Source organism: Trypanosoma brucei, chromosome 3 (genome assembly GCF_000002445.2).
Source record: "Trypanosoma brucei brucei TREU927 chromosome 3, complete sequence".
Taxonomy (NCBI): Eukaryota; Euglenozoa; class Kinetoplastea; order Trypanosomatida; family Trypanosomatidae; genus Trypanosoma; species Trypanosoma brucei.
In genome coordinates this window covers 1,200,000-1,219,345 of record NC_007276.1, presented here as the reverse complement: position 1 = coordinate 1,219,345, position 19,346 = coordinate 1,200,000, and the positions used below count along the sequence as shown (strand labels likewise).

The 19,346-nt window shown below is 49.9% G+C and overlaps 7 protein-coding genes across 7 annotated transcripts, besides 10 other annotated features; all 7 read left to right on the top strand.

The window, feature by feature from the left end:
- Window positions 1–19,346: part of a sequence feature (sequence corresponds to BAC RPCI93-26J7) that runs on past both edges of the window.
- Window positions 61–1,830, top strand: Tb927.3.4330 (73 kDa paraflagellar rod protein; the record flags this gene model as incomplete). Its single annotated transcript, XM_838932.1, has 1 exon — window positions 61–1,830. The coding sequence occupies one exon, from the start codon at window positions 61–63 to the stop codon at window positions 1,828–1,830; it is 1,770 nt and encodes a 589-aa protein (XP_844025.1).
- Window positions 2,224–3,993, top strand: Tb927.3.4320 (73 kDa paraflagellar rod protein; the record flags this gene model as incomplete). The annotated part of the gene is made up of 1 exon (XM_838931.1): window positions 2,224–3,993. The coding sequence occupies one exon, from the start codon at window positions 2,224–2,226 to the stop codon at window positions 3,991–3,993; it is 1,770 nt and encodes a 589-aa protein (XP_844024.1).
- On the top strand, window positions 4,387–6,156 carry Tb927.3.4310 (73 kDa paraflagellar rod protein; the record flags this gene model as incomplete). The annotated part of the gene is made up of 1 exon (XM_838930.1): window positions 4,387–6,156. The coding sequence occupies one exon, from the start codon at window positions 4,387–4,389 to the stop codon at window positions 6,154–6,156; it is 1,770 nt and encodes a 589-aa protein (XP_844023.1).
- Window positions 6,550–8,319, top strand: Tb927.3.4300 (73 kDa paraflagellar rod protein; the record flags this gene model as incomplete). Its single annotated transcript, XM_838929.1, has 1 exon — window positions 6,550–8,319. One exon carries the CDS (start codon window positions 6,550–6,552, stop codon window positions 8,317–8,319), a length of 1,770 nt encoding a protein of 589 aa, XP_844022.1.
- Tb927.3.4290 (73 kDa paraflagellar rod protein) lies at window positions 8,713–10,482 on the top strand (the record flags this gene model as incomplete). Its single annotated transcript, XM_838928.1, has 1 exon — window positions 8,713–10,482. One exon carries the CDS (start codon window positions 8,713–8,715, stop codon window positions 10,480–10,482), a length of 1,770 nt encoding a protein of 589 aa, XP_844021.1.
- Window positions 10,978–13,176, top strand: Tb927.3.4280 (mismatch repair protein MSH5, putative; the record flags this gene model as incomplete). Its single annotated transcript, XM_838927.1, has 1 exon — window positions 10,978–13,176. The coding sequence occupies one exon, from the start codon at window positions 10,978–10,980 to the stop codon at window positions 13,174–13,176; it is 2,199 nt and encodes a 732-aa protein (XP_844020.1).
- Tb927.3.4270 (hypothetical protein, conserved) lies at window positions 13,807–16,557 on the top strand (the record flags this gene model as incomplete). The annotated part of the gene is made up of 1 exon (XM_838926.1): window positions 13,807–16,557. The coding sequence occupies one exon, from the start codon at window positions 13,807–13,809 to the stop codon at window positions 16,555–16,557; it is 2,751 nt and encodes a 916-aa protein (XP_844019.1).
- Window positions 16,687–16,709: a microsatellite.
- Window positions 16,842–16,872: a microsatellite.
- Window positions 17,222–17,243: a sequence feature (AT_rich).
- Window positions 17,503–17,522: a microsatellite.
- Window positions 17,623–17,643: a sequence feature (AT_rich).
- Window positions 17,971–17,999: a microsatellite.
- Window positions 18,301–18,380: a sequence feature (GA-rich).
- Window positions 18,455–18,485: a microsatellite.
- Window positions 19,158–19,224: a sequence feature (CT-rich).

The following is a 19,346-nucleotide window of genomic DNA, read 5'->3' as shown; positions in this document are numbered from 1 at the left end:
CAAGAAATCACACAACTTTCAACACAAGAAATCGATTATCCTTAATAAAAGAGTGCTACCATGGCCGCAGTTGACGATGCCACTGGTTTGGAGGCTGCGCGCAAGCAGAAGATCCACAACCTGAAGCTGAAGACAGCCTGTTTGGAGAATGAGGAACTTGTACAGGAATTGCATGTATCTGACTGGAGCGAGACACAGAGGCAGAAGCTGCGCGGCGCCCACCTGAAGGCTGAGGAGCTGGTTGCCGCTGTGGACGTCGGTACGAAATGGAACCTAACGGAGGTGTACGACCTCGCAAAGCTGATGCGCGTGTGTGGACTCGAGATGAGCCAACGCGAGCTTTACCGCCCTGAGGACAAGGCACAATTCATGGACATTATTGCCATGAAAAAGGTGCTTCAGGACCTGCGTCAGAACCGCAACAAGACGCGTGTTGTGAGCTTCACGCAGATGATCGACAACGCCATCGCGAAGGTTGAAAAGGTTGAGGAGGAGCTTCGCCGCTCGCAGCTGGATGCAACGCAGTTGGCGCAGGTCCCCACACAGACATTGAAGCAAGTGGAGGATATCATGAACGTAACGCAAATCCAGAATGCGCTTGCCTCAACTGACGACCAGATCAAGACGCAGTTGGCGCAGCTTGAAAAAACGAACGAGATCCAGAACGTTGCGATGCATGATGGTGAGATGCAGGTCGCCGAGGAGCAAATGTGGACGAAGGTACAGCTTCAGGAGCGCTTAATCGATCTGATTCAGGACAAATTCCGCTTGATCAGCAAATGTGAGGAGGAGAACCAGGCCTTCAGCAAAATCCATGAGGTGCAGAAACAGGCGAATCAGGAAACGAGTCAGATGAAGGATGCGAAGCGTCGCCTGAAGCAGCGGTGTGAGACAGATCTGAAGCACATCCACGACGCGATCCAGAAGGCTGACCTTGAGGATGCCGAGGCGACGAAGCGCCACGCTGCGAACAAAGAGAAAAGCGACCGCTACATCCGAGAGAACGAGGATAGGCAGGAGGAGACGTGGAACAAGATCCAGGACCTTGAGCGGCAGTTGCAGAAGCTTGGCACGGAGCGATTCGATGAGGTCAAGCGGCGGATTGAGGAGATTGACCGCGAGGAGAAGCGACGTGTGGAGTACTCTCAATTCCTGGAGGTTGCCTCGCAGCACAAGAAACTGCTCGAGCTGACAGTGTACAACTGCGACCTCGCGATCCGCTGTACCGGGCTGGTGGAGGAGCTGGTGTCGGAGGGCTGTGCCGCGGTGAAGGCCCGCCACGACAAAACGAGCCAGGATCTTGCAGCCCTTCGTTTGGATGTTCATAAAGAGCACTTGGAGTACTTCCGCATGCTGTACCTCACGTTGGGTTCTCTTATCTACAAGAAAGAGAAGCGGATGGAGGAGATTGACCGGAACATCCGTACAACGCACATCCAGTTGGAGTTCTGTGTGGAAACATTCGACCCGAATGCGAAGAAGCACGCCGACATGAAGAAAGAGCTATACAGGCTGCGCCAGGGCGTAGAGGAGGAGCTGGCGATGCTGAAAGAGAAGCAGGCGAAGGCGTTGGAGGAGTTCAAGGAGTCAGAGGAGGCTCTGGACGCTGCTGGCATCGAGTTCAACCACCCTGTGGACGAGAACAACGAGGAGGTGCTTACACGCCGCAGCAAGATGGTGGAGTACCGCTCGCACCTGACGAAGCAGGAGGAGGTGAAGATTGCCGCCGAACGCGAGGAAATCAAGAGGGCGCGCTTACTGCGCAGCTCTGGTGCCGGTGGCGAGCAGGTCCGCATCGGAAACAACACTGCACCGGCACGCCTCGAATAGTGTGGCCGCAATTATTATGTAAATTGAGTGCAACTAGTTATTTGATGCCAATGTCTTGTGCAGTCTTTTCTTATTCTTGTACTAGATGTAATAAAGGCCCAACTGGGTCGGTATATGTAGGTCACCATGATGCGTTTTCGAGCATCCGCTCTGTTATTGTGCCAAACCGACGGCTTCCGGCACCACCACTTGCCTGTGTAGCTTTAACATTGCACTGATGCTCACACTTTTCTTCATCATCTTGTACGCGTCCGGCAAACAGTTTTTCGCAATAGCTTGTAGGAAAGCAAGGAATAAGATCTAGAAACATCACGTAAGAACTTCAAGCACCAGACAGAAATCACACAACTTTCAACACAAGAAATCGATTATCCTTAATAAAAGAGTGCTACCATGGCCGCAGTTGACGATGCCACTGGTTTGGAGGCTGCGCGCAAGCAGAAGATCCACAACCTGAAGCTGAAGACAGCCTGTTTGGAGAATGAGGAACTTGTACAGGAATTGCATGTATCTGACTGGAGCGAGACACAGAGGCAGAAGCTGCGCGGCGCCCACCTGAAGGCTGAGGAGCTGGTTGCCGCTGTGGACGTCGGTACGAAATGGAACCTAACGGAGGTATACGACCTCGCAAAGCTGATGCGCGTGTGTGGACTCGAGATGAGCCAACGCGAGCTTTACCGCCCTGAGGACAAGGCACAATTCATGGACATTATTGCCATGAAAAAGGTGCTTCAGGACCTGCGTCAGAACCGCAACAAGACGCGTGTTGTGAGCTTCACGCAGATGATCGACAACGCCATCGCGAAGGTTGAAAAGGTTGAGGAGGAGCTTCGCCGCTCGCAGCTGGATGCAACGCAGTTGGCGCAGGTCCCCACACAGACATTGAAGCAAGTGGAGGATATCATGAACGTAACGCAAATCCAGAATGCGCTTGCCTCAACTGACGACCAGATCAAGACGCAGTTGGCGCAGCTTGAAAAAACGAACGAGATCCAGAACGTTGCGATGCATGATGGTGAGATGCAGGTCGCCGAGGAGCAAATGTGGACGAAGGTACAGCTTCAGGAGCGCTTAATCGATCTGATTCAGGACAAATTCCGCTTGATCAGCAAATGTGAGGAGGAGAACCAGGCCTTCAGCAAAATCCATGAGGTGCAGAAACAGGCGAATCAGGAAACGAGTCAGATGAAGGATGCGAAGCGTCGCCTGAAGCAGCGGTGTGAGACAGATCTGAAGCACATCCACGACGCGATCCAGAAGGCTGACCTTGAGGATGCCGAGGCGACGAAGCGCCACGCTGCGAACAAAGAGAAAAGCGACCGCTACATCCGAGAGAACGAGGATAGGCAGGAGGAGACGTGGAACAAGATCCAGGACCTTGAGCGGCAGTTGCAGAAGCTTGGCACGGAGCGATTCGATGAGGTCAAGCGGCGGATTGAGGAGATTGACCGCGAGGAGAAGCGACGTGTGGAGTACTCTCAATTCCTGGAGGTTGCCTCGCAGCACAAGAAACTGCTCGAGCTGACAGTGTACAACTGCGACCTCGCGATCCGCTGTACCGGGCTGGTGGAGGAGCTGGTGTCGGAGGGCTGTGCCGCGGTGAAGGCCCGCCACGACAAAACGAGCCAGGATCTTGCAGCCCTTCGTTTGGATGTTCATAAAGAGCACTTGGAGTACTTCCGCATGCTGTACCTCACGTTGGGTTCTCTTATCTACAAGAAAGAGAAGCGGATGGAGGAGATTGACCGGAACATCCGTACAACGCACATCCAGTTGGAGTTCTGTGTGGAAACATTCGACCCGAATGCGAAGAAGCACGCCGACATGAAGAAAGAGCTATACAGGCTGCGCCAGGGCGTAGAGGAGGAGCTGGCGATGCTGAAAGAGAAGCAGGCGAAGGCGTTGGAGGAGTTCAAGGAGTCAGAGGAGGCTCTGGACGCTGCTGGCATCGAGTTCAACCACCCTGTGGACGAGAACAACGAGGAGGTGCTTACACGCCGCAGCAAGATGGTGGAGTACCGCTCGCACCTGACGAAGCAGGAGGAGGTGAAGATTGCCGCCGAACGCGAGGAAATCAAGAGGGCGCGCTTACTGCGCAGCTCTGGTGCCGGTGGCGAGCAGGTCCGCATCGGAAACAACACTGCACCGGCACGCCTCGAATAGTGTGGCCGCAATTATTATGTAAATTGAGTGCAACTAGTTATTTGATGCCAATGTCTTGTGCAGTCTTTTCTTATTCTTGTACTAGATGTAATAAAGGCCCAACTGGGTCGGTATATGTAGGTCACCATGATGCGTTTTCGAGCATCCGCTCTGTTATTGTGCCAAACCGACGGCTTCCGGCACCACCACTTGCCTGTGTAGCTTTAACATTGCACTGATGCTCACACTTTTCTTCATCATCTTGTACGCGTCCGGCAAACAGTTTTTCGCAATAGCTTGTAGGAAAGCAAGGAATAAGATCTAGAAACATCACGTAAGAACTTCAAGCACCAGACAGAAATCACACAACTTTCAACACAAGAAATCGATTATCCTTAATAAAAGAGTGCTACCATGGCCGCAGTTGACGATGCCACTGGTTTGGAGGCTGCGCGCAAGCAGAAGATCCACAACCTGAAGCTGAAGACAGCCTGTTTGGAGAATGAGGAACTTGTACAGGAATTGCATGTATCTGACTGGAGCGAGACACAGAGGCAGAAGCTGCGCGGCGCCCACCTGAAGGCTGAGGAGCTGGTTGCCGCTGTGGACGTCGGTACGAAATGGAACCTAACGGAGGTATACGACCTCGCAAAGCTGATGCGCGTGTGTGGACTCGAGATGAGCCAACGCGAGCTTTACCGCCCTGAGGACAAGGCACAATTCATGGACATTATTGCCATGAAAAAGGTGCTTCAGGACCTGCGTCAGAACCGCAACAAGACGCGTGTTGTGAGCTTCACGCAGATGATCGACAACGCCATCGCGAAGGTTGAAAAGGTTGAGGAGGAGCTTCGCCGCTCGCAGCTGGATGCAACGCAGTTGGCGCAGGTCCCCACACAGACATTGAAGCAAGTGGAGGATATCATGAACGTAACGCAAATCCAGAATGCGCTTGCCTCAACTGACGACCAGATCAAGACGCAGTTGGCGCAGCTTGAAAAAACGAACGAGATCCAGAACGTTGCGATGCATGATGGTGAGATGCAGGTCGCCGAGGAGCAAATGTGGACGAAGGTACAGCTTCAGGAGCGCTTAATCGATCTGATTCAGGACAAATTCCGCTTGATCAGCAAATGTGAGGAGGAGAACCAGGCCTTCAGCAAAATCCATGAGGTGCAGAAACAGGCGAATCAGGAAACGAGTCAGATGAAGGATGCGAAGCGTCGCCTGAAGCAGCGGTGTGAGACAGATCTGAAGCACATCCACGACGCGATCCAGAAGGCTGACCTTGAGGATGCCGAGGCGACGAAGCGCCACGCTGCGAACAAAGAGAAAAGCGACCGCTACATCCGAGAGAACGAGGATAGGCAGGAGGAGACGTGGAACAAGATCCAGGACCTTGAGCGGCAGTTGCAGAAGCTTGGCACGGAGCGATTCGATGAGGTCAAGCGGCGGATTGAGGAGATTGACCGCGAGGAGAAGCGACGTGTGGAGTACTCTCAATTCCTGGAGGTTGCCTCGCAGCACAAGAAACTGCTCGAGCTGACAGTGTACAACTGCGACCTCGCGATCCGCTGTACCGGGCTGGTGGAGGAGCTGGTGTCGGAGGGCTGTGCCGCGGTGAAGGCCCGCCACGACAAAACGAGCCAGGATCTTGCAGCCCTTCGTTTGGATGTTCATAAAGAGCACTTGGAGTACTTCCGCATGCTGTACCTCACGTTGGGTTCTCTTATCTACAAGAAAGAGAAGCGGATGGAGGAGATTGACCGGAACATCCGTACAACGCACATCCAGTTGGAGTTCTGTGTGGAAACATTCGACCCGAATGCGAAGAAGCACGCCGACATGAAGAAAGAGCTATACAGGCTGCGCCAGGGCGTAGAGGAGGAGCTGGCGATGCTGAAAGAGAAGCAGGCGAAGGCGTTGGAGGAGTTCAAGGAGTCAGAGGAGGCTCTGGACGCTGCTGGCATCGAGTTCAACCACCCTGTGGACGAGAACAACGAGGAGGTGCTTACACGCCGCAGCAAGATGGTGGAGTACCGCTCGCACCTGACGAAGCAGGAGGAGGTGAAGATTGCCGCCGAACGCGAGGAAATCAAGAGGGCGCGCTTACTGCGCAGCTCTGGTGCCGGTGGCGAGCAGGTCCGCATCGGAAACAACACTGCACCGGCACGCCTCGAATAGTGTGGCCGCAATTATTATGTAAATTGAGTGCAACTAGTTATTTGATGCCAATGTCTTGTGCAGTCTTTTCTTATTCTTGTACTAGATGTAATAAAGGCCCAACTGGGTCGGTATATGTAGGTCACCATGATGCGTTTTCGAGCATCCGCTCTGTTATTGTGCCAAACCGACGGCTTCCGGCACCACCACTTGCCTGTGTAGCTTTAACATTGCACTGATGCTCACACTTTTCTTCATCATCTTGTACGCGTCCGGCAAACAGTTTTTCGCAATAGCTTGTAGGAAAGCAAGGAATAAGATCTAGAAACATCACGTAAGAACTTCAAGCACCAGACAGAAATCACACAACTTTCAACACAAGAAATCGATTATCCTTAATAAAAGAGTGCTACCATGGCCGCAGTTGACGATGCCACTGGTTTGGAGGCTGCGCGCAAGCAGAAGATCCACAACCTGAAGCTGAAGACAGCCTGTTTGGAGAATGAGGAACTTGTACAGGAATTGCATGTATCTGACTGGAGCGAGACACAGAGGCAGAAGCTGCGCGGCGCCCACCTGAAGGCTGAGGAGCTGGTTGCCGCTGTGGACGTCGGTACGAAATGGAACCTAACGGAGGTATACGACCTCGCAAAGCTGATGCGCGTGTGTGGACTCGAGATGAGCCAACGCGAGCTTTACCGCCCTGAGGACAAGGCACAATTCATGGACATTATTGCCATGAAAAAGGTGCTTCAGGACCTGCGTCAGAACCGCAACAAGACGCGTGTTGTGAGCTTCACGCAGATGATCGACAACGCCATCGCGAAGGTTGAAAAGGTTGAGGAGGAGCTTCGCCGCTCGCAGCTGGATGCAACGCAGTTGGCGCAGGTCCCCACACAGACATTGAAGCAAGTGGAGGATATCATGAACGTAACGCAAATCCAGAATGCGCTTGCCTCAACTGACGACCAGATCAAGACGCAGTTGGCGCAGCTTGAAAAAACGAACGAGATCCAGAACGTTGCGATGCATGATGGTGAGATGCAGGTCGCCGAGGAGCAAATGTGGACGAAGGTACAGCTTCAGGAGCGCTTAATCGATCTGATTCAGGACAAATTCCGCTTGATCAGCAAATGTGAGGAGGAGAACCAGGCCTTCAGCAAAATCCATGAGGTGCAGAAACAGGCGAATCAGGAAACGAGTCAGATGAAGGATGCGAAGCGTCGCCTGAAGCAGCGGTGTGAGACAGATCTGAAGCACATCCACGACGCGATCCAGAAGGCTGACCTTGAGGATGCCGAGGCGACGAAGCGCCACGCTGCGAACAAAGAGAAAAGCGACCGCTACATCCGAGAGAACGAGGATAGGCAGGAGGAGACGTGGAACAAGATCCAGGACCTTGAGCGGCAGTTGCAGAAGCTTGGCACGGAGCGATTCGATGAGGTCAAGCGGCGGATTGAGGAGATTGACCGCGAGGAGAAGCGACGTGTGGAGTACTCTCAATTCCTGGAGGTTGCCTCGCAGCACAAGAAACTGCTCGAGCTGACAGTGTACAACTGCGACCTCGCGATCCGCTGTACCGGGCTGGTGGAGGAGCTGGTGTCGGAGGGCTGTGCCGCGGTGAAGGCCCGCCACGACAAAACGAGCCAGGATCTTGCAGCCCTTCGTTTGGATGTTCATAAAGAGCACTTGGAGTACTTCCGCATGCTGTACCTCACGTTGGGTTCTCTTATCTACAAGAAAGAGAAGCGGATGGAGGAGATTGACCGGAACATCCGTACAACGCACATCCAGTTGGAGTTCTGTGTGGAAACATTCGACCCGAATGCGAAGAAGCACGCCGACATGAAGAAAGAGCTATACAGGCTGCGCCAGGGCGTAGAGGAGGAGCTGGCGATGCTGAAAGAGAAGCAGGCGAAGGCGTTGGAGGAGTTCAAGGAGTCAGAGGAGGCTCTGGACGCTGCTGGCATCGAGTTCAACCACCCTGTGGACGAGAACAACGAGGAGGTGCTTACACGCCGCAGCAAGATGGTGGAGTACCGCTCGCACCTGACGAAGCAGGAGGAGGTGAAGATTGCCGCCGAACGCGAGGAAATCAAGAGGGCGCGCTTACTGCGCAGCTCTGGTGCCGGTGGCGAGCAGGTCCGCATCGGAAACAACACTGCACCGGCACGCCTCGAATAGTGTGGCCGCAATTATTATGTAAATTGAGTGCAACTAGTTATTTGATGCCAATGTCTTGTGCAGTCTTTTCTTATTCTTGTACTAGATGTAATAAAGGCCCAACTGGGTCGGTATATGTAGGTCACCATGATGCGTTTTCGAGCATCCGCTCTGTTATTGTGCCAAACCGACGGCTTCCGGCACCACCACTTGCCTGTGTAGCTTTAACATTGCACTGATGCTCACACTTTTCTTCATCATCTTGTACGCGTCCGGCAAACAGTTTTTCGCAATAGCTTGTAGGAAAGCAAGGAATAAGATCTAGAAACATCACGTAAGAACTTCAAGCACCAGACAGAAATCACACAACTTTCAACACAAGAAATCGATTATCCTTAATAAAAGAGTGCTACCATGGCCGCAGTTGACGATGCCACTGGTTTGGAGGCTGCGCGCAAGCAGAAGATCCACAACCTGAAGCTGAAGACAGCCTGTTTGGAGAATGAGGAACTTGTACAGGAATTGCATGTATCTGACTGGAGCGAGACACAGAGGCAGAAGCTGCGCGGCGCCCACCTGAAGGCTGAGGAGCTGGTTGCCGCTGTGGACGTCGGTACGAAATGGAACCTAACGGAGGTATACGACCTCGCAAAGCTGATGCGCGTGTGTGGACTCGAGATGAGCCAACGCGAGCTTTACCGCCCTGAGGACAAGGCACAATTCATGGACATTATTGCCATGAAAAAGGTGCTTCAGGACCTGCGTCAGAACCGCAACAAGACGCGTGTTGTGAGCTTCACGCAGATGATCGACAACGCCATCGCGAAGGTTGAAAAGGTTGAGGAGGAGCTTCGCCGCTCGCAGCTGGATGCAACGCAGTTGGCGCAGGTCCCCACACAGACATTGAAGCAAGTGGAGGATATCATGAACGTAACGCAAATCCAGAATGCGCTTGCCTCAACTGACGACCAGATCAAGACGCAGTTGGCGCAGCTTGAAAAAACGAACGAGATCCAGAACGTTGCGATGCATGATGGTGAGATGCAGGTCGCCGAGGAGCAAATGTGGACGAAGGTACAGCTTCAGGAGCGCTTAATCGATCTGATTCAGGACAAATTCCGCTTGATCAGCAAATGTGAGGAGGAGAACCAGGCCTTCAGCAAAATCCATGAGGTGCAGAAACAGGCGAATCAGGAAACGAGTCAGATGAAGGATGCGAAGCGTCGCCTGAAGCAGCGGTGTGAGACAGATCTGAAGCACATCCACGACGCGATCCAGAAGGCTGACCTTGAGGATGCCGAGGCGACGAAGCGCCACGCTGCGAACAAAGAGAAAAGCGACCGCTACATCCGAGAGAACGAGGATAGGCAGGAGGAGACGTGGAACAAGATCCAGGACCTTGAGCGGCAGTTGCAGAAGCTTGGCACGGAGCGATTCGATGAGGTCAAGCGGCGGATTGAGGAGATTGACCGCGAGGAGAAGCGACGTGTGGAGTACTCTCAATTCCTGGAGGTTGCCTCGCAGCACAAGAAACTGCTCGAGCTGACAGTGTACAACTGCGACCTCGCGATCCGCTGTACCGGGCTGGTGGAGGAGCTGGTGTCGGAGGGCTGTGCCGCGGTGAAGGCCCGCCACGACAAAACGAGCCAGGATCTTGCAGCCCTTCGTTTGGATGTTCATAAAGAGCACTTGGAGTACTTCCGCATGCTGTACCTCACGTTGGGTTCTCTTATCTACAAGAAAGAGAAGCGGATGGAGGAGATTGACCGGAACATCCGTACAACGCACATCCAGTTGGAGTTCTGTGTGGAAACATTCGACCCGAATGCGAAGAAGCACGCCGACATGAAGAAAGAGCTATACAGGCTGCGCCAGGGCGTAGAGGAGGAGCTGGCGATGCTGAAAGAGAAGCAGGCGAAGGCGTTGGAGGAGTTCAAGGAGTCAGAGGAGGCTCTGGACGCTGCTGGCATCGAGTTCAACCACCCTGTGGACGAGAACAACGAGGAGGTGCTTACACGCCGCAGCAAGATGGTGGAGTACCGCTCGCACCTGACGAAGCAGGAGGAGGTGAAGATTGCCGCCGAACGCGAGGAAATCAAGAGGGCGCGCTTACTGCGCAGCTCTGGTGCCGGTGGCGAGCAGGTCCGCATCGGAAACAACACTGCACCGGCACGCCTCGAATAGTGTGGCCGCAATTATTATGTAGATTTTTTTGTTTGTAGATGTTTTTTTCTTATGAACCAACCCATTCTTCTAGAAGTTTTGTCATAGTTTTTACTTTTTGAGTTAGTGATCTTTGCGAGATTGTTACTTGTGGGTGGTCGTGCTGTTTGATGGAAGTGTAGAAAATGCTTCTTGTTCACTTCTTTCTGATGTATTTTTAGGTGATAATCTCCACTTTTTTCTGTTAATGGTTTGGGTTATGCTTTTTATGTTTTTTTCTTTTTTACCTGACTGTATTCCTTTATTTCATTCTTTTTTTTGTGTGGTTTGTAAAGGGGCTTTATGGACGAAGGTTTGGATGATATTGCTGAAAATGATGTAGTGGTTGACGTTGTGAGTTTGATTGCGCATCAAGGGCGCGTTGGTCTTGCTTCTTATAGCAGCGGTCTTTGTGTTGTGCACTGTTCAGAGTCGTTTGCGTCAAGGTTTGATGGCGATGTTCCAATTAACTCAACAATGGATGTGCCTGGTGAGCTTCTCTGGTTGTTACAATACTTGACAATATGTAAACCATCATCTGTTTTGGTGCCAGCCGCTGGGTCGCAGGTGATATTGGATATTGCTCGGTTGTGCAGCCTCAACGTAGTATTTGCTCCACCCAGTGACTTCGATAGCGCCAGGTTGTGGGATATCCTCGCCCAACTCTGGGCTAATGTGAAGAGAGCCGAATGGTGCGCACGTATATGTGTTCATAAACATGTAATGCTTATGACACTCGCAGCGCTTTTGTTGCATTTACAGCACTCGCGCCACCCCGTTGCTGACGTTGCCGAGGTGCCTCCGGCCGGTGTTTTGTATGTTGATGCGGACACACTGTCTAGTTTACAAATAATCCGCACGGAGGCGCACCCTATGGACTATCAAGGCATTGGACAGTCAAAGGAGGGCCTCTCCCTTTTGAGTGTGGTGGACAGGACCAGCGGCCCCCTTGGAGGGGCTTTGTTGCGGCAATGGTTCGCGCTCCCCTTGCAGAACGAGAGGGAATTACAGCAGCGGTACAGCGTTGTTGACTTTTTCACAAATAGGGATAACCACAGCATAATGACTAATCTTCGACGCTCCCTGAAACGGCTGAGGCAACCGGGCAGTATCTTCACAAAGATGCGTGCTTCCAAGCACACAACTGGTGATTACGATTCCCTATTGCGTTCCACCCTTGGACTCTTGCAAATTGCCTCGCTCCTCTCTACGGAGGCCCACAGGTTTCCTTTATTCATGCGCATCGTCGCGAGTTGCCAAGCCGCGCAGTTGGAGGAGATGAGCGATATAATCACCAGATCAATATCTTTAACCCGAGAGCCTCGCGACACGCTTGGCAAGACATACGTCCGAATTCGCCCCGGCTGTGACCCGGAACTGGATGAACTTCGAGAGCATTTTGCCCACCTTGATGAACTGCTGACGCGCGTGGCTGAGGAGGAAAAACAGGGTCTTCCACCGCACTGGCGACCGGGTACACTACTTTGTGCGTTTGCTCCGCAATGGGGTCATGTAATTGTGCTTCCTCATTGTCCACCAACGCTGCTGGAAACTGAGTTACCACGGGACTGGGAGTTAGTGCTGCAGACGGATGATGGGCCTTTCTTTAAGACGTCTCTAACACGGAGGCTGGATGAGGAGGTGGGTGATTTGCGCTCAGCCATACTGGATCGGGAAGGTGAAGTGCAACGTCGGGTAGATCACCGATTGCTTGAATTGTCGCCAGCGCTTATTCCCTTGCATCTCTGTGCGGAATTGGACTGCCTAATAGGTTTTGCACTGTGCGCATTGGAGGGGCAGTGGAGTCGTCCTGAAATTGTACCTGATGCGGGCGTACTTGAAATTTCTCGAGCGGTGCACCCTATATTGGCTCGAATGTCACAACCGGTGGTTCCGTGCTCCTTGACAATCCGACGCAGTGCAGACCGTGTGTGTGTGGTCACTGGGGCAAATGGGAGTGGAAAATCGGTGTTCATAACAACGATAGCCCACACTGTCTTTCTCGCTCATATTGGCTCGTACGTACCGTGTGCGCATGCCGCCATCGGTTTAATAGATACATTCGTTGCGCTACATACTCCTTCCGCCTGTAGGGGTAACGAAGATTTAACCTTTGCGGTAAAGGAGCTGCATTCCAGTTTTGGTAACGAGCTTGCATCTATGAGCCGCATGCTACAACGCTGTGGCAGCCGCTGCAGAGAGAGCGATGAAGGGGCGGCCCGGATGCTTCTAGTGATTGATGAATTTGGAAAAGGAACGCTTTCGGTGGATGGAGCCGCATTGCTGGCGGCTTCTCTGCGAACATTTATTTCGATGGGAAACCAGCGCCCGTTAGTGCTATTAGCGACACATTATATGGAAGCTGTTCAACCAAACATTGTGCCCAGGGGGGAAATTATTCTGATCGAAATGTTGACGACACTCCTGGAGAGTAGCCGTAAAAGACCTCGTGACGGGGTAAGGGCGCACTTGGGAGCGGATAGTACAGATTTCGTTGGTGGCAGCTATGAACTTGTGCCCTCTTACAATGCGGTTCCAGTGCGAAATGTTGGTGAGGACGGAAAGCTACCGGATGATGAAGTTTCCTCTCGGGCACTGCACTTCGCTTTTCAGCACTCTGTGCCTGAAGTGCTTCTTCGAAGAGCCTGGAGCGTGATGACCAGTGAGTGTGTTTGAATACCGTGGTTCCTCCTGTGTCCTCACGTCTGCATCCTTTCAGTACTCCTACGCTGACCGATTCATGTCGTTCGCTTAAACCGTTCTTTCTTTTTACGTTTTAAGTACTATTTTGTTGTTGTTGAGGTGTGTTGGTGTTGACACCTTTACATGCACTTCTTTTCTTTGCTTCAACTTGTTTCACTTCCTTACTTCCGTTATCGACAGATGCTGGTTTCGTTATTTGTTTAGTTACTTTGTTCGTAATTTTTCTCAATGATACTTAGTAATGGGTTTGTGCCACCGGTAACATCTCTCTCTTGGTTTAGAAAGAACTTGTTATCCCGGGTAATTGTTTTAAAAGGTGGTGTTGTTAGAAGGTATTTCAACTCTGGGTGATGCATAACGACATCCCGGACTATTTGATCCGTCTATCCCATTTATTGTTATTGTCATTACCGTTTTCTTTTTTTTTTCTGCTTATCCTTTGTCTATTGACTGCTATTTTAAAAAACCCGCCAGTAGTGCCCGTTGCAAGTATTGACTGCCAAAATCAGCTTCCATTAGTAATTAAAAAAAAAAAGACTGCAGGAGAAAGTAGCGGTGAGGATTCTGTAGGGGACGCGAGTGGAGAAAGGATCTCACGAGGTGATGGGGCATCCGAGCGACAGCCGCTATAGGGGGGAAACACGTCAGAAGTCATGTGGTGCTGATCACGCTGAAGTTTTCTGGAAGGCAAATCGAGCCACCTACACAGGCATGTGGCGCGATGATAGGCCTCACGGGAAAGGTACGTACGTACTACCGGGGGAAAACGGGTTTACGTATGAAGGCAACTTCTTTGAAGGGGACCGCAATGGCAGCGGTATTTGTGTCTTCTCAGATGGAAGGAGGTATGAGGGGGGGTGGCTTAAAGACAATATGCACGGCATGGGCATTCTTTTTGGGAACGAAGAATCGGATGACTTTGTGGATTACACAGGTCCTTTTGCCAACGGCAAGCGAAGGGGCCAAGATGGCACCTGCCGTTACAAAAACGGAAGCGTGTACAAGGGAGAGTGGCTTGATGACAAGCGCCACGGGCGTGGGGAGTTGGAAGTGGGTAAAAACGCCTCTATCCCCGGATATAAGCCCATACCTGGAGAGTCTCACGTTTCAAGCTACGTTGGTACGTTTGTTGATGATGTCCCGAAAGGTGCTGGAACGCTGAAATATTCAGATGGCTCCACCTACGAGGGTGAAATTGAGGGATTACACCGACACGGTAAGGGCGTGCACCGTTCAAGCACTGGGTGTGTGTTCAAAGGATCTTTCGAATGCGACAGGCGGCACGGTCCCGGCGTTATGATTATATCGGGTGCCGAGTATCGCGGTGAGTGGCACTATGGTTCCCTCGAGGGCGTAGTGACAATTACAGGAGATAAGATACCGAGGGCTGATCCGTCCCTGGTATATTATTGTGGGCCTGCCGTACGCGGGGAGTTGACAGGTGACAATGCAGTAATCGAGTACAGGGAAGGGTACAGCTACAGAGGATCAGTGCGCATGAGCAAGCCACATGGGAAGGGCGTGCTGCTCAAGAAACCAGTCACCCTTCCCGAGATCGGGGATTTTATACTTCAGTACGACGGTGAGTTCGTAGCGGGCCTCCCCAAAGGTAGCGGTGAGGGTGTGTTTCTTGCTGCGAATCCGGACACCGACACTCTCAGTGAGGAGAGCCCCCTGGAACCCCGTGGTTTCCTTCCAAAATACAACTTTTCTGGTCGTTACAAGGGCTCGTGGACCGATGGATTACCCAATGGCAAAGGTCAGTGGATATGGGACCAAATTGATCGCACGTACTGCGGGGATGTACTGCGTGGCTTCCCCCATGGAGAGGGGACACTAACCTGCTCATCGGTTAGTTACACCGGTTCGTTCGTTAAGGGATTACCAAATGGAACTGGAAAAGCGTCATGGACGGTCGGTGCCAGCGTTGAGAACACGTACGAGGGCGGATGGAAGGAGGGTTATTTCGACGGGGAAGGCTTGCTGAAGTTGCACGGGGGATACAGCTACAAGGGCCAATGGTCCAAGGGACTCGTGGATGGGCTCGGCACCGAGATCGTTCCATATGAGCGTACTTACACGGGAAAGTTTAGCCAAGGCAATAAACACGGAGAGGGAAAACTCTGTCTGATTCGCAGCGGTGAAGTGTATGAGGGTAACTTCATCTCGGGAGAGATGACTGGAGCCGGCAAGATGACCACGAGGGAGGGCCACATTCTCAAGGGTGAATTTATTAACGGGAAAATGAGTGGGGATGGAGAGGCCATTCACAAAAACGGAACGGTATTTCAGGGCAAGTACAGAAATGGCGCTGCCTTTGGTACTGGCCGCATTCTTTACGCACACGGTGATGTGTACGAGGGAGGTATCGTGTCCAGCGGCGACTTGATTCCGCACCGTGACGGTCCCGGCGTTTATATGTTTTTTGAGGGGGGCAAGTTGGAGTGTACTTGGAAGCGCAATGTTCTGGTTGGAGAGGGGTTGTACACCTCAAGCAACGGAATCCGCTCAAGGCGCAGTTATACAGAGGGCATATTGGATTTTGATGAGCTCATCGATAAGGTGGATCCCGCAACCAGCGGCGATCTGTCCGACGCCGTATCAAAACATATGTCGACCGATACAAACACCTCCGAAAGTGCCGACATCTCCGCTGTTGGGATAAAAATTTGCCGTTCGTTGCCCTCAAGGAAGGCTTGTCATGGCAATGTTTCATTAGCAGTGTGTGGATCCCCTAACACGGGCTCGCCGCCGTTTGGGGGAGTAAAACCGGTACCACCCGCATGTGTAGAAAAGCAGTTTGTGCCACTTCCCCAAATTCAAATTCAAACTCCACGACGTGACGGGGAAGCCTCTTTGGCAGATCCCTACCCAATTGGGCAAGTCAGGGTGAGAAACGCAGGCCAAGGCTCCCCCTCGTTTTCACCAAAGTCTCCCAGCGCTCCTTTTTTATTTCCCGGTCCAAGAATGAGCGGGACCAACTTCTCACTGGAACGGGACGCGTTGGTGAGAACGAGCGCCTCAACGATGAGAAATGACAGCCTTCGGCCTCTTAGCCCCCCATTGTGTTTGGAGCCTCGGGTAGCCAGTTCAAATGGCCAGCGCTTTCCTGCACTGAGTGGTTCTGTGGTGAGAAACAGCGGCACACCCGACCACAGGGAACACGAGATACGAAGATTAACTGAATCGCTTCAGAACGTCAACGATCGGATTTGGACGGCAAAAACGGCAAGATCCGCCACATGGAGCTCAGCAGATCCCGTGACACCTGAGAAGAAACCCGACCCAGATTCCCTGCAGACTCTCCAGCAAGAGCGACGTACCGCCCTGCAGGATCTTGCCAGCCTCATGTAGGACTCCTTCTTTTTTTAAAAAAAACCCTGTAGATGGAGTTCGTACCACCACCCCCTCCCCGGAAGTCCACAAACCATTGCTGAGGCAAACAGTGCGGTAGAAAGCGGTATACACATGCGTATGCGTGTTTATATATATATATATATATATATGAAGTGACACATTTAACGATGGTAGCGGGGAGAGTGTCGTCTGGCAAAAGCAATGATGACATTGATATATCATCACCCGTAACTGATGTTTATGGTAGGAATTAACTTTGTTGACACGGGCTTGGGTTCATCTATACATATACATATATATATATATATATATGTGTGTGTGTGTATGACTTTTTTTTGTGTATGTGTGGCGGGGGAGCACACATGACGTGTGACGGAAGGTGGGGTACATCCGGAGCAGAGGCAAGCAAGTGCAAGCGTCCCCTGATGTTTGCTCCTGTTTTTTTTTCTTTCTCAAAAATGTGATATTTGCTTATTGCCCATCCCTTCCCTCCCTCCTCTTTTTTTTTTTGCGTTTTTGCCCCTTAACCCACTTTTGCGATCATCTCCAATACCAAACGGATTGCAGAACAGATAAAATGTATCAGTTTGGGTGGTGTTCGCCGCAGGCTTCCCAATATGGAATAATCAGCTGTCTTTTTTTTTTTCGCTTGTTGTTCTCCTTTTATTATTATTATTATTTTTCTTGCGTGCGTATTTTGCTAATATTTTCTCCTCCTCTTTCCCTTTCTTCCGTATGTCATTACCGTCATCGAAGTTGTTCTTCCACCCGTTTTTTTTAAAAGTTGGTTCAGCGTCATTATTTCCCCTCACGCGCAGTGTTTTGTTTGTTTCTCTACAGGCTCCCTTTTTTTTTTTCTTTGTTTCCAACTCCTGCAAGGAGAGAAATTGTAACGCCTAACTGGTTGTGTGTGTCGGTTTTTTTTTTTTAAATCAATAAATAATATATATATATATATATATCATTTATCTTTACCTTTACCTTTTAATATATATGTATGTATTTCGGCACGTTCTGTTATCACCATCATTTTTATTTATCATATTCTTAACGCTTGTATTGTTAATAAATATTAAAATTATTGTTGTTTTTATTGAGCTGTATTTGATGAAACGAGGAAAGCAGAGTGATGAGGAAAATATATGAAGTATAACGAAGGAAAAAAAAATGATTGTGACCTGGTGGAAGCGGACTTCTAAAGAAATCAAACCTTAAGTCGAATGAAAAATAAAATAAAGGAGTTAAGACCCCTAACCACACACATAAGCAAAAAGAGGAGAATAACAGAGAGCGCAGTCAAGCAAGATATCAGGGAAGATATGGCGCTCCCTCTTTTCACTTAATCGTGATGGTAACAATCGCTACAGTAACAATTATAATTACAATTATAACAAATGATGTGCACTTTCGTATATATATATATATATTTATTTATATATTTAAATCTCTGTATGTGCGAGTGCATGTTTGTGTCTCCTTATATTGTTGTTGTTGTTGTTTTTTATCTTTTCCTCTTTTTTTTTTGTTTTATAAAATTTCTGCTCGCCATTTTCTGCTCAGTGTGAAATGATATATCAAGCTGTTTTTGTTTTAATTTGTTTTGTGTAGTGCCTGTCTCGCGGCTGTGATTCTTCCAGTGTCGAGTTCCTTTTAAAAGATGAAATTAAAAAAAAAAACTCAATAAGAAATCCGCGCTTGTGGTGGCACCCCACCACTTCAGCTGTGTTCTCCGCCTTCTAATCTTTCTTTTGCTTTTTTTTTCCTTTTTCCCTATTTCCTTATCTCTATTTCCTTATCTCTATCTTGATCTTTCCCCCTTTTCTGATCACTCACCAGTGGAGGTAATTTCTTTTTATTAAATGAAATGGTTGAGCCGTGCAGCGGGGGGAGGGGGAAAAAAAAAGAAAAATAAAAAGAAAAAAAAAGAGATGTGTGTTTGCGTAATATCTAGACTTGTGGCAGATGTGTATTTGTTCAATAAACGTATGTACTGATGAAAGCGGTATGAAGTAATAAATGTAAATGCATCGAATGAAGGAGGTTAGAGAGGGAGGAACAAAAAAGGGGGTGAGTAAAAAGGAAAAAAAAAAGTAATAAAACAACAAAGAGTTAAGTATTGGGAATAACATGAAAATGGCAAATGAAGGTAAAGGGTTAGGAATATAAAAAAAAGGAAATATGAAGGGATCGAATGAAGGAATATAAAGTATATTAAGTGGTCAACATGTGCATTCACTACCACGATTTGTACAACACATATGATCCATTTGTGTTTAGATTTATATTTTATGCACATTTATTTTGTGTTTCGTTTCCTTTTTTTTTTCAAATGTTTCTCCCTCTCCCCTCCCTTTTAACGGTCTGCTTCATGGGTGCAGCGCACGTGTTGAACGTGCGTCCGTAAAAAAAAAAAAGAAAAAAAATGCATTGTCGCCTCACTTGTGTATAAATCTGTGGAGCTGCAGGATCCAAACCTCAACTCTTCAGTACCTTAAGTTACTCTTTCTTTTTCCCACATCTCTTGTTAATTAATTGACTGTGATTTCGGATCGTGTATTGCGTCACAAGCAAAGCAGAAGGACTGGAGAGAAGCTGACAATAAAGCAACAAAGAGAAAAAGAGAAAGAAAGAGAGAGAGGAAGGTGGAAAAAAAAAAGGCAAGGAGATAAGCTTTGGAACTTAACGTTATTTAAGAATAGCGAAAGTGATAGAAGGAAACAAAACAGAGAGGGAACAATTTGGATATTTTGCAATCGGGTAGTGTGCATTGCTGCTATAGGGTTGCG